The sequence below is a fragment of the Nymphalis io genome, chromosome 15 (assembly GCF_905147045.1).
Source record: "Nymphalis io chromosome 15, ilAglIoxx1.1, whole genome shotgun sequence".
Classification (NCBI taxonomy): Eukaryota; Metazoa; Arthropoda; class Insecta; order Lepidoptera; family Nymphalidae; genus Nymphalis; species Nymphalis io.
This window is the reverse complement of record NC_065902.1, coordinates 5,207,881-5,225,660: the sequence shown is the minus strand read 5'-3', so window position 1 is coordinate 5,225,660 and position 17,780 is coordinate 5,207,881. Positions and strand designations below refer to the sequence as shown.

General features: G+C 29.6%; 3 protein-coding genes and 1 non-coding gene across 7 annotated transcripts in view; 2 read left to right on the top strand and 2 right to left on the bottom strand.

Moving 5' to 3' along the window:
• Positions 1-11,388, top strand: part of LOC126773935 (uncharacterized) — a 28,567-nt gene extending 17,179 nt beyond the window's left edge. Inside the window, exon 2 of the mRNA XM_050495197.1 lies at positions 11,315-11,388. Within this exon, the coding sequence (XP_050351154.1) occupies positions 11,315-11,388 (74 nt within the window). The remainder of the gene's footprint in view (positions 1-11,314) is intronic.
• The window catches only part of LOC126773578 (DNA-directed RNA polymerase II subunit Rpb4), a 226,130-nt gene that overhangs the window by 107,138 nt on the left and 101,212 nt on the right, over positions 1-17,780 (top strand). The window lies entirely within an intron of this gene.
• Positions 8,936-9,019, bottom strand: Trnal-uaa (transfer RNA leucine (anticodon UAA)). Its single transcript has one exon. It is a non-coding gene; the product is annotated as a tRNA-Leu (tRNA).
• LOC126773550 (kazrin) overlaps positions 17,129-17,780 on the bottom strand; it is a 92,297-nt gene continuing 91,645 nt past the window's right edge. For all 4 annotated transcript variants that reach the window (XM_050494483.1, XM_050494486.1, XM_050494484.1 and 1 more), the window contains exon 20: positions 17,129-17,433. In XM_050494483.1, the coding sequence (XP_050350440.1) occupies positions 17,292-17,433 (142 nt within the window). In that variant the 3' untranslated portion in view covers positions 17,129-17,291. The remainder of the gene's footprint in view (positions 17,434-17,780) is intronic.

The window sequence follows — 17,780 nt, the reverse complement described above, 5'->3', positions numbered from 1 at the left end:
ATATTATTTAATGATGCATTGCTTTCTGAAATAAAAACATAATTATGTTATGACATATTACAAACATTTTACTTACTAAATAATACTATTAAAGTTATGCAAATGTTGGCATTAACAATTTATATTTTAGATATATTTAGAAGGTTTGACAGCTTGTAATTCGATAGTATTAGTTAGCTTAAAGATTTTCTATATATGTCATTTAAAGTATTATTTTTGTTTTATTAAATTAAAAGATCTTAAATGTTCATAACTTATATTAATTTTCTTTAGAAATTATTACAGGATCTATATTTTGTATTGTGAAAAATACTTTTAAAAATAATAAAATACATAAATGTTGGTTAACCAAAAAACTTCTCGATAATTTTATAACACATTTTTTGGAAAAGTCGTCGGTTACGATTAAACATTCGTGCCGAATGAAATGTAAAAAAGATCTTCGGTAAGGAGCTTACAATAAGGAAACAAATTCTTCCTTAGATTGTCATGTCAGTCACGTAGTAGCTTTTTTCGCCGCGTAATGAATTCTGTTTTGACAAACAAAACTTAGCTGACTCAATCAAAGATGTCTCAAGTACCTACGTACGTTTTTACGAATTTATTTTAAATATATTTTTTGTACAAAAGAGAATATATATTATATTAAGTAAATTAATATCTATGAATTAAAACATATACAAATGAGAATATTATGATCGGATTCTACGATATTATTGATATGCGTGCAAAATACTATAGGTACCCAATCTTTTTTTTACGTGTTTCCCCCACGGGGACAGTGGGGGTACCCCTCTCTGGGGCTCTCTGGTGTCTTAGGCACCAAGTGCGCAACGAACATTGGGATACACACTAAAAAACCAGCGGTACCATTTCCATCTTAACGAGGAGCACCACGGGATCGTTTGTGCATGCTACCGTGACTTTGGGAAACAACCTTCGTGCACGATTGATGGACAAATATTTAAAGAAACATAACTCCACGTTTATAAACAAGCATTAGTAAATTACAGTACAATGGTATGTTTTCTCTATTATACAAGTAAATTTTAGTAGAAACGAAAAGTTGAACCCTTATTTATTATCTTATTTTAAAATTAAGGTAATCAAGTAAAAACTTCGTTTAAAAAAACGGATTTTCATAAAAATCTTACCAGAGCATTTTTCGATATTTCTTGTACTATCGAACTTCCATCCACGAACAGTTGGAAAACTCATTCTTTAAAAGTAGTCCCCGTGAATCAGGTCGCATATAAAAGCGTATCTGGGCGTCATCTGGCTCGTAAAATTTAAGACATCGCGGGGTGAATTTAGTGATTCTATTATCAACGAAAAATAATTCATACAAAATAATAATTTATTGCTAACATTTCCATTGTTTGGGATATATCTCTGCGTATATAACGCGTATTTAATTACATCGTAAGGAATAGCGTCGCGGTCGTGACTTTGGTAAGCTTCAAAATCAATTTCGACTTGTTTACAGAGCACGCGCTGCAAATAGCCTGTGCCGGTGCCTTGGATAAGTAGATTGCCACGCTCTGAGAACTATATTGTTGTCTGGCTTTATACGGTTAGTTACAGCTTGTTCTTAATTTAGGTTTGAAATTGAAGCTTAGTGTACTTTACATGAAAATCTTAAAGAAATTTATACCATGCATATTATATTCTAAAATGCAAATTGATACAAAACGACCGGAACATTTTGTGTTTTATTTAAAGTATCACAATTACCTCCAACAACAAGTTTTTGTTTATTTTTTTATCGTTAACACGAGCATATTATTTAAGCGCACAATAAATACTCACTAACGTAATAAACTTTTTTAAATTTAAAATTATATATTAAGACATGAAAAACACATATTGGTTTTTTTCTTATAAATTTATTTCTAATCACACATTTTGACTTACTCACTTCAATAATCCAATAATGTGAGTCGTAAGATTCGCCAGTTCATTGTTTCCAAATGGCGTACTGCGCTCGAACGATTCTAATAAAATTTGATATTATAGAATTTGATTGTGTGGTTAAAAAAACAAAGAATACTTTTTGATTTCTTTTAAATTAAAAAGAAAATATTGTTATAATTTCATTTAAGCCTAGTGGGTAGCGGAGAGCAGATAGTTCTTGAGATAAAGTCTTGATAAGATCTTTTATTGCTATATAATAAATTTGAAATAAATTAACGTTTTCCCAGTTCTAATATAATTTGAACTACATTTAGGAGTTTCGAACTATGCTAGACAATATTCAACATTTCTGAGCACTAGCAATTTACGCCATCAGTCTTGCAACCAAAGGCCCGTTGAAGGCTGCCGCTTTGAAGCGTTCCCAATTTAGAAATTAATATTTAAGGCAATACCCCTATTAATTGACTTAATAATTATACGATTTCAATTACGTATTAATTTAGGCTGAAAATTAATTAAACATAAATAAAGTACCATTAATTAATATACAAAGGATAATGAAATTTCCCAACATTTCCTTAATTTAATTTTTTCGAACGTATTTTCTTAATTCAAATAAAAAAGGAATAGTTGAAATTTTCATTGGTTTTTTTACTATATATATTATATAAGATTAAATACTAAAACTTTAATAAATACAAAGAAAAATAATGATCATCAAGAAATCGTATAAATGTTATATAAACATTCCTGTAGACAATGTTTTCCGTGGAATGTTTTCTATCACAACCTTATTTATCTAAATATCTTTACTACCATAAATACTCGGATCGCATCACAGGAATGCCTGTAATGCTCGCCCAGATGCGAAACGATTTATGAAAATAAGTAAAATTATATCGAAGCATATTTCTTAGATATTTTCGAAATTTGTATCAAACCCTGTTTTTCTTTGAATATACATATTATTAGTAGAGATAGGTAGAACACATATATATTTAAATAAAATCTAATTAAAAATAAACTGTTTCGTATATTGTATTGTAGTAGCGTTAGGTAAGCGTCAAAGGTTTATGTAACAAAATATTAGTTATTAGCAAACTATAAAATAGAATTAAAAAATTGAAATAACTTATAGTAACAAAAAAAGGAAATATAAATAATTCGTCTTATAAATTAGCAAAACTTAAAGGATTTTAACATTCATACTTTTGATTTATTTACATAATAAGTATACTTTTACTAATTACTCCGTTCTCATTTTGTTTGTAATACCTAAATATCAAATTCAATTACCTATGGTCATGAGCTTTCGTCATCACGAGGTTATAAATACACACAGTATGTGTTGAATATTGCAATGACTCAGTAGTCATTGCAATATTCATAATATTACTATAGAGTATAAATTACAAAAATATATAATCACATATTGAGTGATTGATTATTTATTTAGAGAGTAGTTACTAAGAGAGTAACGTAAAATAACAGCCCATAAATACCCTACAGCTGGACTAAGGCCTCCTTACCTTTTGAGGAGAAAGTTTAAAGCTTATTCCACCACGCCGCTACAATGGGGTTGATTAACATAGGATGGCAGATTTTTGTCTAACACGTGCAGGTTTCCTCACGATTATTTCAGACCACATGAAAATTCAGTGGTGCTTGCTCGATCCCGCAATCTTTAGTTAAGATTCACTTATCTAGCCATTGAGCCATCCTAGCTCCCAATTCTAAGATTACTTAATTAAAATTGATTTTGATAAAATTAAATCTCAATCAGTCTGTAGATCACAAAGCATGATTAATGTTAGAAAAATACTTTGCAATAATGATCCACTTGACAAGTTTGAAAATAACAAAAAGCAAAATATAATCTGTTTGTTAAATAAGATACATTAGAGGGCAATTAATTAGTAATGTTAAAATTAGTTGATTTACTCAATGGTGTAATAAGAACACGAGGTACTTTATATTAATTAGAATAAGGTCTGAACTGTGACGATCTTGTCAGCGCGTCCCTGTTATGAATATTAAGTGTTACAAATTGGTTCACTGTATGATACTAAATCGATTTGAATGAAATACGCATAAGTATGTAATATATTTTCAAATGCTAGTATTGAAATTTATATAAAATACAAGCATTTTACATTGTTACTGTATGTATTTATTAGTACTATGTGTAGTGTTAGAAAAGGATTTATTTAATTTCATTTACCGGTCCTTGCAGATTTCATTTTTTCACAGGAGGTAATATTTTTTATATCATAGTGAATTTTACATTGAGAATATAAACTTTTTACAGCGACAGCGCCTATAGACACAAGTAATTACATATTAGGTAATAAATAAATAAAAACATATTGGAATAATTGTAGCTTTATCGTGATGATCGAATTAATTTAAAAATAAATAGTAAATAGCCGAGCCACTATTGTAGTTCAAAATGAACAGAGAAATATGTTGTTCGTAAATAGGAAAATAATTTAAAAAAAATCGTAATTCAAACTGTAATGTTTGATTGATACGCTTAATGATTCTATATGTTATCTTTTATTAATCTTTTTATCCAATAACTATAAAAATATATGAGATAGATAAAACCGAACTAAGTAATATACCCGTAGTCAATGTATAAAGGATACTCTTGTCTCGGTGAATGGAAGGTGCCTAAGGGATAGATAAATATCTGTATCTCGATGTCCGAAGTCCACGCGAAACTAACCCCGAGAGTAACTCGTAAAGAACAATGTTTTAATTTTGAACTTGGAGGGATAGTAACAGAATACTTTAATAAAAGTAGTATATATATATATAGTTTTTCCACAATGCAATTGTATATTTCGTTGTTTATTTATTATTATATATTTTTTTAACTTTTCCATTCAACACAATATTTTGAATACTCAACGATAATTTTGATCTTTATTACAAACGCCTCTCTCTATAGGCGGTTAAGTAATATTTTAGTTTTATGAGCATACGTATAATTTATGAAAGAAAAATGACCTAGCGGATTGAACACGTAGCTCTTAGCCGAAGATTACAGTTTAATTCTGGGCAAGCACCACAGAGTTTCTACGTGTCTCATTTGTGTCATTGATTCATTTTATGTTTGTCGGTGAACTAAAACAACCTGAGGAAACCAATATTCTACAATACGAGTAGTTTTAATTCAAGCTTTTTAAAAATGATTATTCAAAGTTAAGTAAAGTGTTAATGACATAATTAAGATTATAATGCAATCAAGGTAATGTCAAAAGTCAAATTACATAGAATAAATCAACAAAATTACACGAGTGAATCGAGTAATAGTAGAAAAATTAATAAACAATGTATGATGTCCATAAAGAAATTAGGTTAGGACCTTGTTTTATTTGAGGGTAAGATAAAAAAAAAACTTAAAAACCGGAAAGGTAACATGCTATCTACCTACTGGTATATTTTACCTACGACGACGTTTGCTTCTGTTCTAGCAAATAATAGGATCCAGCTAGCAATTACAGACACGAGAGACAACCATTTAGTTTTCAAGGCTGATAGCACTAGAGCAATGCCAGAACTGCATATATCTAGCTCTATGTACTATTAACATAGGTTGTAGTTAGATCCATTCGATTAAAACATTTAGTAACCACCTTTTGTTTTTGAATAGAAATATACAATCAACGAGTGACTGCATTATAAATATAACTTTTTTATTATTATTGTGTACATATATTTTATATATGCATACACAAATAAACAGGCAATTGATAAGATATTTTTTTTATTTCTTTCGCTAATATTGTATATACTTATTATAAAGTCGAGATGGCCTAGTGGTTAGAACGCGTGAATCTTAACCGATGACCGTGGGTTCAAACCCGGGCAAGCACCACTGAATTTTCATGAGCTTAATTTGTGTTTATAATTCATCTCGTGCTTGACGGTGAAGGAAAACATCGTGAGGAAACCTGCATGTGTCTAATTTCATTGAAATTCTGTCACATGTGTATTCTACCAACCCGCATTGGAGCAGCGTGGTAGAATAAGCTCCAAACCTTCTCCTCAAAAGGGAGAGGAGGCCTTAGCCCAGCAGTGGGACATACTAAACAGGCTGTTACAGTACAGTTTATTATATGAATCGGAAATATATATGAATATTTTTGTGCAATCTTTCGATATAAAACTCAAATTATTATATGAAATAAATATCTTATCAAATAAAATAAAAAATATCATGTAAAAGAACATACTTTAACATTAACTTGCAGTCGGGTAGACCGTTACAGATGGATTCAGGCTGTAAGCGGATAACCGATAAGCCGAGCTGAGGCTACGACGGCGGTGTACATGCGATATTTACAAGTTTCATGATTTTATGTCAATTTAGCTTTACACACTTTTAGAAATGTTTACTTCAATTTGACAATTTGATCCTATTGGTAACAATATACTTGTATTTGCTAATCTTAAGACGTATTAGAAATTTAAATGCTATTTGTTGGTTAGTTAAGTGGAAATAATAAGGAATAAGGAAGTGATAATTACTTTAAGAAAACGTTAACTTATAATTTAGGACTGATCATATCTCTATTTTCCTCTTTTATTACATCTATAATTTTTTTATTCTTAAAAGCATAAAAGTAAGTGTTTTAATATCAAAATCGAATTCACACCGCTGATAATCACAGTGATGTATTCCTGGGTTTGAATTTAATAATAATAATAATCTTGGGACAATATTCACACACGGCCATCTGATCCCAAATTAAGCTTGTACAAAGCCTGTGCTATGGAAACCGGAGAACTGATATACTACTCATCATTTGTACATACTTATATAGATAATTACACCCAGACTCAGGACAAACAGACATGTTCATGAACACAAATGTCTGTCCTGGGTGGGAATCGAACCCACAACCTTCGGCGTGAAAGGCAGCTATCTTACCAACCACGCCAACCGGCTCGTCATTTGCAATCTTTAGTTAAGATTCAGATTTCGTAGCTATTGAGGCATCTCAGTTCATAATAGCTTATCTCGAACAAATTTGACTTAAAAGTAGTTGTTTGTTTTTGCTTTTTTGGGTCTATAAAACAATTTATGTATATTACATTAAAATTATACAAACATGAAATATACGAGACAAATGAGAGGCTGTTTACTTTGGATTTTCTCTTGACGAGTTCTATTTTTTTTATGGTAATAAGAGCTTGTTAATAAAAACATTTACATCGACATAATACATGTTTTAGTATCATATGAATATATTATTGATAAAATAATATAAAAAATAAACAACCACAAACAACATATAAAAAATTCTCCGATTTTAGTTTATATTTGTATAAATAACAAAAAATCATATAATGGGAATAGTTTTATACAGACGATCTAAGAAATTTCAAATCTCAAAGTTAATAACGCAATGTTTAGCCACAGTAAACCACAACGGGTATATAAAGTTCCCTTAGACCAAGATAGACTTAAAGTCGTATTAGAAAAACCACTAAGCTGCGTATTCCGCCACTGAGATATCACTTAAGATCTTTATGTAGACTAAGCTCTGAATTCAATCTCAGTTCAAATCACTTCAGCTCCGTCGGAAAAATATTTTCCTTCAAAATTACACCGCTTTTAAATGGGTTGTCCGTTATCATTTCTAATCAATTTAAAAATGCAATTACTTTTTAAGATCATTTAAATTTATCGATTAAATAATTATTATGGTGTTTTTAAATATAATTTAATATAATTTGAAATATGTCATCGGTACACATAAATTTAAATAGTTGTTGAACCAATAAATTTGAGTTAAAACAATTTTCTATAAGCATATATTCTTAAATTCCAACATTTACGAGAAGGAAGCATCATGTTTGCCTGGTAAAATATATAAAAATAATAGCCACGTACTGTAATCCGAAGAAGTAGAATACTTTAGGGAACAATTTTTAAGTTGGATCGAAGTTGCAGAAGGCTTTATGACTTAGCGACGTGTTCCCAGAATGGCTCGGATTCCTACGTTCTCAAATATTATTAAAGACCCGATGTCACGTACCGGCTTGGATTACTCTAATTTCTGTTTAATCTGTATAATATAATCTTGTGTAATATAGAATGATATATAAAAATTAATGCTAAAAAAAGTAACCGTTTACGCATCATTCAACCGATTGACTTTAAACTTAAACTTTACACTTAAAACAATAATGAATAAGAGAAAAAACAAATTATAAAACGGAATGAGAATTGTATTTTTGCGGTCTATGTCAATGCTTATTTGAAATTTCTTTCCTGTAAAATAAAGTAAGGCAATACAATAAAAGTCGCATGCAAGAGTCAAAGACCAGGAGAGAGGTTGTAAGAGAATTTAACAAAGAATAAACCTTCCAAATAAAGAACAACCATTCCGATAACAAAAAAAATGTTTATAAATTAATTAATTAATGTATATAAATATAGTATATACATTCATTTATAATATAATATTTTGAATTATTTTATTCTTCCTATTAAGTTGAATTTAGTATGCTTGGATAACGTACAGCAGCTATTTATTGGCTATGAAAATGAGCGCGTAATCAATCAGCAGTCTATATTTTGTGCTCTTGAAATATAATTAAGGCTCGTTTGCGAGCATTCGTATGAATCATTACGTGTCAATTGCAATAATTTTCTATATCGGCAAATGTGGTCGGAATTGAAGTTAATATAGTTTTGTAAATAGCGAAATAAAATGAAGTGAATGTAAAGCTAAATATCGTTACACGAACATTTTAAATGTTGATTAGCATAGTTTTTTTTTTATTTTATCATAAATAATATTTGAAAAACACGGTACAATTTAAATTAGTTTTCGCATGCTACATAAAAAAAATGGAAATATGCTTTACAGATTCTGGTAGATGGCAATGAAAGAGTTCAGATAAACGTGACAGAAAAGTCTATCTAAACTCCTTGGACAAAAAAATCTGTTTAAACCAAAAAAATATTGATGTAAAAATAATACGAACTATTTATGCATAGTTTTGTCAGGTGTGGGGTTCGAACCCACGCTCCCTCTCGGGAACCAGAGCTTAAATCTGGCGCCTTAGACCACTCGGCCAACCTGACTTGTTATCTCTATCTGAATTATTATAATATAAACAACATTTACGTGTTGTACCTAAACATTTCTACACTAATTAAGTACAAAAAAAATTGTTTTAGTGCCCCACTCAATATGGAACCAGTAACCAAGCAATGACAATAAAAATGTATAGTTATGGATGTAGACGTTTGTTTCGTTTCAGTTAAAAACTTTTCAATATGCGTGAACACTAAAATAAAACTTAAAAAGAACATTTTTAATAATGCAGAATTTTTATCAGTCTTAGTTTTGACGGGGCAGTTGGCATGGTTGGTAGATACTTGCCTTTCACGCCGAAGGTTGTGGGTTCGATTTCCACCCAGGACAGAAATTTGTGTGCATGAACATGTCTGTTTGTCCATAGTCTGGGTGTAATTGTCTATATAAGTACGTAATTACAAAAGAAAAGTAGTAGTATATCAGTTGTCTGGTTTCTATAGTACAAGCTTTGCTTAGTTTGGGATCAGATGGCCGTGTGTGAATAATGTCCCAGGTTATTTTATTTTTTTTATATCTCCCTTTTAACAGGGGTAACTTAATTATCACGCGGACCATGACCAAGCGTGATTGGCTTGTTAAATATAAAATTGACAATGGTGATGATGGTGATGTGAGGAACTTTCGAGTAAGACGTGTGGTGTTTAGTATGACTGATTTATGTAAAAGTGCGGGAGTGGACTTAGACATTTGGAGAATATTGAGATTAGTCTTGTGTTTTTGGGATAACGCCTGTAATGGAGAGAAGGATTTTCACTGTGTTTATTAACTATTGTTTTTTAATTTCAGTAGCCAATTCTATGTATTCGATTACTTTTTCATTTTGTGTACTGAGTAGATAGAGTGTGTGCGTGTGTTACATACCGCAATATCGATTATAAAAACTATTTTGTTGTTTTTGTCTACCACTGTTATAACCCGTCTATTATAATGTATGGTTTGGTCGGTGATGATCGTTCTATCCCAGTAAATTTTATATTATTATAATACAAAAGAGTTATTTTTTTACAGCAAAATAGATAATGGAAGGTTACTTATTTCCTTCATAATGTAAGTTGTAAAATGTGTCAACAGCTTTGGAGTTGAAACTTAGAGTAACTTCGTATCCTTTTTTCTAAACAAAGAGAAAAGTCTAAAATTACCCAGTAGTATTACACTGAAAAGAGGTGCTGTTCACTCAGTCGCCGCTTGAGTGCAAGTCGCTCATTCGCCACGATTGAAATGGTAATGCGACCCCAGCCTCATTCTAATTGCCATGCAAATTTCCTAGTCTCAGCTTCACTAGAGTATTAAACCTTAATACTTTTTACGGATCACGTTCAAAGTATTCAGAATTAATGTTTTTTTGATTCGGGTTATGTAAGATTTAAGATATTTGCATTCATGACAAAACTTTTGAACCATTTCTTTAAAATTAATAAATATATTTGTTGTATTTTAGTTGATAAAATTTTATATCTATCTAAATTTATTTCAGTCACGGATGCCATTCTCAAATAAGAAGAACCAACTGTGCAGGATACAATATAATTCACTTGTGCATGCATAAGCGCTGGTTCGCTCTCTATTCCTTCACCCTCATTGTCCGATAGGATAGAGAGAGATCAAGAGCAAGATCAAGAGTATACCTGCTTTCCGAAAAATTGGGAGATTAACACTGCTAAAAATTTCTTCATAGAAACATTCAATTCTTTAATTAGTATAAAATATATGAAGTGTATAACATATCAAAAAACACACAATAATTCTCCTTAGTATTTGTATAAATTTAACATAAAAGAAATAATTTTCATATATATTCCTATATATTGTTAATTTATTTCGTTATTAAACTAAAACACACACAATGAAACTCATGGATAAATAATACGCTCAAATCATTTTGATGCAAAGATTCTGTTCTGTTATCATATATAATAAAAATCAGATAGGCTCAATTTTAAGCCAAATATAATAAGCTAAATACAGAGTAATATTTTATACGGCTATGAAGCCAAAATGCATGCTACTATCCGTATGCATAAACCGCACATATAAAAGCTATGCGCCATACACCGGTCGCATGTTTTATAAAAGACGTAACATTTTTAAAACATTTTTATACAGTAAAGAGGTAAATAACATTGTCAGTCTGGTATATTTTTTATTAAATCTGTCTCTTATAGTAAAAAATGTAATTTAAACTTATTATAAAAAAAAATCACAAACAACTTTTTTAAATGCTCTCCAAATTACATAGCTTTAGAAAAATGTTTATGTGCGTTATTTATTTATACATGCAGGTCAATTATGTGGATTTACTGAAAGTTGCAAGTTTGATCTGATCCTTGGCCCCTTGTCATCCCAACTAACTTAAACCTTATGTTAAAATGGGGAGGTGAAGTCAATTTGAAAATAATGGTAAATCCTACAATTGCACATTGCTTTTATTCTTCCGCTTAAAAAACAATTTAAATGCAGTACATATTATTAGAATATACAATTCTAAAAATTAATGGATATCAAATGGGTAAAATAGTAAAAGTATCATAAATATAATGTGACAAAATAAATGGTACGATCCTTCTACTGGCTCGAAAATGTTTCCACGAACTGAGAATAAGTCATTTATGAGGAATATTTTCGACCCATCGAGCACAAGACATGTATGGCACGCGTAAGTTCGAAACTCTAAACAAGGAAATAGAGAACTTAGCTTGCACCGTTATTACTGTAAAATATTTAAAGATAAATGTTTGTAAATTAAGTTAAGTGCTATCTCAACCCAATATTAGTCCATTTTAACCTATGATTGCGTTCTAATTCGGGCAAACCACTGAGTTTTCATATCCTTATTATGTGCTTATAATTCATGTCGTGCTCAGCGGTGAGTGAAAACATTATCATGTGTATTTACCAAAGTGCATTAGAGCAGCGTGGTGAAATAAGCTTATCTTCAAAAAGAGAGGTGACATAAGCCCAGCCGTGGTACACTGACACAAGCTGCTGCTACACGTTTTTTTTCCCTGTATTGTAACATATGTTTGTATTTAATTAATTTATTCTTATTTCTAAATATAGTTATTTAGACGGCAATTCGGCATAGTTGTCGTTTTTGTTTTCACTCTATTGTCTAAAACAATAATTTTAACTAAACTTAAATTACTATACCTAACAATACCGCAACCACATTCGACATAAATACTAGCTTAGTTCTAAAACCTATATTAGAAACAGAAAAATTAAAAGTTATTAAAAAAAAATTAAACTGACTTCAAAAGTTTTATAAATTAATTGGGTTTTCGTTATCAGATTTGGTGTGTGGAGTGTTAATTGTTTAATAAAAAATATTTTCTGAAATATATATTATACGCGCTAGTAAAGAGTGAATACGTAGCTCGCTCCTGTTAGACTACTATTAAATTTCTGATTAGTTTTAGTAGATTGCATGATATATTCTCCCTACATATGGGGAGCATTCAAGTTTCTCACATGTTACGTTTTCTGAGAAAGCGAGCGGTTCTACGTATATTAAATTATAAGAAGCTATAACGTAACAAACTTAGACCAAGAAATACATATCATAATATATATATACGTACTCGTATACAGTATTCATATGAATACTGTATACGAGTATGTGAGTAAACAGTGGGAAATTTACAGGCTGCTACATTACAGTACAGTTAAAATGTTGTTAAAAGGTTACCTACCTTAAAGTTCAAATGTTGATAACAAAATTAATTAAAAGAAAAAAGAAAAGTTTCAAACAACTTTCAATAAGTTATTGGAAGTCGCTTTTACATAGGAAAAATATGAATTACTATAAAAACTTTAAAGTTACATAAGATCATAGAAAAAGTATGAAATAATATTATGAATATTTAAGTAAATAATGATGTCCATGGGCGGTGGTAGTTACTTCCCATCAGGTGAGCCTCCTGCTCGTTTCCCTCCTCTTACATAAAAAAACAACCTTATACATTCACAATACCTATTACAGAAACGCTATTGATATAAAAAATACATCTTTCATCCTTGTCCTTGTTAATATTGTGTCGTTGTGTTCTGTAATTATACTATCTCGCTCACCATTTCAACTAGAACACAGCAATACAAAATATATAATTCCGTTTTAATTTTCTTGTTTGGCAGTAGAATAACTTGTGAGTGAGTTATACAATCCCTACAACGATATATGATGTAAGCCCTACAGTCGTTTCATTTATTTTTATTTTTGCATAGTAGGTATTTCTTTATGTAATTTACTTATAAAAATTAATTATTTATGTAACTGTTTAACACAAAACTTGAATTCAATACAGTTACTATTTGTTACCTTGGTTTCGGATAAACAAATTCTCTAGATTAAACAATAGAAAACTTTAGTTAAAGTTAACTTCAGGAATGTCCGTATAATTCGACCTTTAATTTATTCGTTAAGGTAAGTAAAGTAGTTTTTGTAGTAGTTATAAATAATCTTAGTTTGTATTATTATTATAACTAATAGTTTAAAAAATAAGTAATATAACTGTCAGTATCACTTCAGAATTATTCATTGTAATGTGCTCTTGCCATCCGTGTACTTTTCTAGCTTAAAAGTGCAATATAAAGATGATGGAAATAATTGCAGACTGGTTTGCGTTTTTTCTTGTGACCATTACCTCACCGCTTTGCGTTCGAGATGTGTAATATTTATAACCTTTCATATATTAAATACACTTACCCCGCTTTGGTTGTCCACAGAATCACATTACAACATAATTATTATTTTATTGAATGCAAATATACAATAAGTTAACTAATAATTCAACATTATTTTTTATACACCGCACCATCTTTTTTTCTCTTTATTATTCTTTTGTTTTATCCATTCCCATTTCATAATTAAATTTGTATTTTGATTTTAATCTGCGCTTGCTTGTTACTTCCCAGTCTTTTTATTATAAGAAAAATAGAATAATTATTAAATATTTATACGATATTTAATTTTATTAAGAATATATTAGCTTATTTGTATTGATTTTTAAGGTAATTCACCATAAGCTTTTTTAATAAGATTAATAGGATTTAATTATATCTTCACAGAAGATATCGAGCGGATCTAAGGAGATTTACGAGTACTGTCGTCTCCTCCCTATTGCGGATTAAGGTGAATAAATTGAGGGGTTGATGTCTCTTGCAACATATTGAGGCCGAAGAAACCTATACATTAATTAGTTGTTCGAGGGAATGCATGATTTGATTCTTACTATACTTATAGTATATTACTTTTGAGTAAAACAATAATTATTACAAAAATATTTTTTCTTTTTAAAACATATTTAACAATTTCTGTTTAAAACTTATAATATAATTGAAAAAAATTATTGTGAAGAATAATATGATATGTCTGTATTTCATTAGGGTAAAATAAATTTTGTTGTGATTGATGTTCTGTATTTGTATGCAAAAGTAACGAATGTTTTTTTACTGGTTGTTAAAAAGTTGTTATGTGTTTTTAACTAACAACAGAATTATTTCAAGTCTTCAAGTTTATATTTTTTATAATAAGTGTATATTATTGTTTGTCATAAAGTTTTTATTTTAATCCATCGACTACCTATCTTATTTTTTTAAATATATATGACAAATTTAGAAAACTCTTTTTATTGTAAAAATATATTTTTATTTTTACTTATATAAGTCAACTCAGGGGCGTTAAACGTGTTATGTAGAAACAAATTTGGGCAAGTTACTATATCAACTCTTTTATAGATTTTTTTTCATATCACAACGACGCTGAAAGATAGACAATATTTATACATATATATTTCATAGAAACATAGTAGGTAATCTCAATACCAACATCTATCTGGACGAACGACGAAGAAGACTACGAAATATCGTAGTCTTCTTCGTTGTTTCAGAAATATTGTTTTCTTGTCATTCGGCAGATCCCTTCTTTGAATGCAGTGGTAAGGTAATAAAAAGTAATATAGCTATTAGACGCAAAAAGTATTGATTATAATATTTAAAATTTCTTACAGTAAATTGCTTATATATTATATGACCTTTTTATTAAATAAAAAAAACGTTTAAGTTATTTGATTTCTGAACAATATTTTTATTGTAACATAACTTACACATATTCATCTAACGCTGTAAGAGGGTTAACAATAAAATTCGGAATTTAAAGAAATCTTTTGTAACAAGGAAAAAGTGATGAGCAAGTCATAGGAAAGATTAAGATAAGCTTCTGAAGGCAAGCGAGGTCAAGTGAAGATCTTATACTACGTGAAGCATGCATGAAACTGACAGCGATGAGATAGAACTGAGATACATACGAAGTATATAATTATGTCTGAAGTGCTAAGCAATTTCTTCAAAAGGTTGTTTAATTATGAAATATTTCTTATGATTCTGTTACTTTAAGGTATTCATTTAATTAAAAAATATGTGAAATACTTCTTGATATTTTTTTGTTCTTGGGATTTCTTGTAACTTTTAGATATTCTTAATTAATTTAATTAAAATAACAATTTATGTAAAATATAAATATAGTAAATCCAGAAAATAATCAACAATAGGTTGACCTCATTCCTTAAGCTGATATATAATCGCGGCGTGGGCTATAGTATTCTCATAATAGCACTCGTAAGAATGGAGACGTCGTTCGGCGCAGTACGTACCGATTTTAATAAGACGAAATCGATTTTTATTTATTTTCTTTATTTCTGTATCATGATTATTCGAAAATTTAATTATAGGTAAGTTTGAATGTGTTTATCTTTAATTAAGTACGGCGCCGACCGACGTTTCAATCTTAGGAGTACTATTATGAGGATAATATAGCACAGCCCCAGCCGCGATTATATATCAGTTTAAGGATTTTTTTTTTTATAGAATAGGAAGCTGGACGAGCATATGGGCCACCTGATGGTAAGTGGACACCAAACGCCCTTAGACATTGGCATTGTAAGAAATGTCAACCATCGCTTATAGCCAATGAACTAACCTTGGGAACTAAGATTTTATGTCCCTTGTGTCTGTAATTACACTGGCTCACTCACCCTTCAAACTGAAACACATCAATATAAAGTATTGCTGTTTTGCGGTAGAATATCTGATGAGTGGGTGGTACCTACCCAGACGAGCTTGCACAAAGCCCTACCACCAGAAATGAGGTCAACCTGTTGTTGATTATTTTCTGGATTTACTTTCAATGCCTCATAAATTGTTATTCTAATTAAATTAATTAAGAATATCTAAAAGTTACAAGAAATTCCAAGAACAAAATGAATTTGTTAAATAAAACAATTTATTTCATAAATTATAATTTTTTATTTTAGACATCCATATTTAAACATTGGTAACTCAATTATATCACAATAGAAACCAAATCACTTAAATTATTCAAATAAAATTATAAAAATAACAACAAAACGAACCAAATAAAAACCAACAATTATAAAATATTATAGGAATCCAAGCTCGATTGAGATAAATACATAATTAAAATTATTTCTTCATACAAATTGACTAATATATAATATCGAAATGAGTTGACTAATTTTTTTATGTGAGAGTATTTTATTATCACAGTGTTCGGCAATATTACAGTGTTCAAAGCGTTAAATATTACGAAAAAATTATATAAAAGATCATGAATGACATCTTAGCATATTATTTTAATTTACAACACAATATAATAGACAAAATATTGATGATATTTTTGATTTCGGTCTGTACCGTCCGGATTGATTATGTTTTTTTTTTATAATTTTGATATGCTTTACAATATTTTGTTGTATTTATAAAAATGTCCGACACACTTTTATAAGAATCCATGTAATAGGAACAGTTCATAATTTTCCACTGGCAGTGGTCTTTTTATATGTACTTAATTATTAACTAGCGGTTTTTAATATTAGATGAATAATAGCTCTATTAAGTCTATTACTATTAAGATACATTTTCAATATGAAAATAAAACTGTTTTAAAATATTCGAAAGAGAATTATTGTTCTGAAAAAAGTTTATATATATAGCTAGAACTTTCATCACTGAAATTGCAGATTTTAAAAGATATGGAAATTAAAAAAAAGAAATTCATTACATATTTTTAAGGATTTCTCAATTGATCAAATGGTATTTAAAATTGAGAACTATGTGCTGATTACATCGAAGTCTAGTCAACGGTTCTCAAAGGCTAGTTAAATAACACACATTATTTGAATAAGTAAAAATAACATTTGACTAATTATTTTTAATTTATTTATCGTTAAATGGTACATTCATTTAAACGGTTGTTTTGCTGGATGCGTTTATGTCGCCGATGCTTTTCACTCGTCGATGTCTCCGTTGCTTCACCGAGTCGTCGCTTGTCTTGGCTGGCAGCGGAGAACTCACTCGATGAGCGTGGTCCACTTTGTGACCGTACCTGGGGGCATAATAGCACATACAATATACACATATATACGTGTGCGATGGTGCTATGGAAAGTATTTTTACGATTTTTTTTATTTAATTCCCATTATTCCATTTCTTATAGGATTTAAAAATACACTCAATTATATAAAAAGTTAAGAGAAATTAACTTTTTATTATTGTTATTGGAATATTTTAATACAACTTACGATAAGTAACACGACATATTTTTTATTGTTTTTGTATAGTTTTTATACATTATCTTATCTTCGGTAAAAAACAACTATCGATATAGATCGTGTAAAATTTACATTCATATTTTGACGTATTAGGCAACAAGGTGGTATGTGACTTGATTTA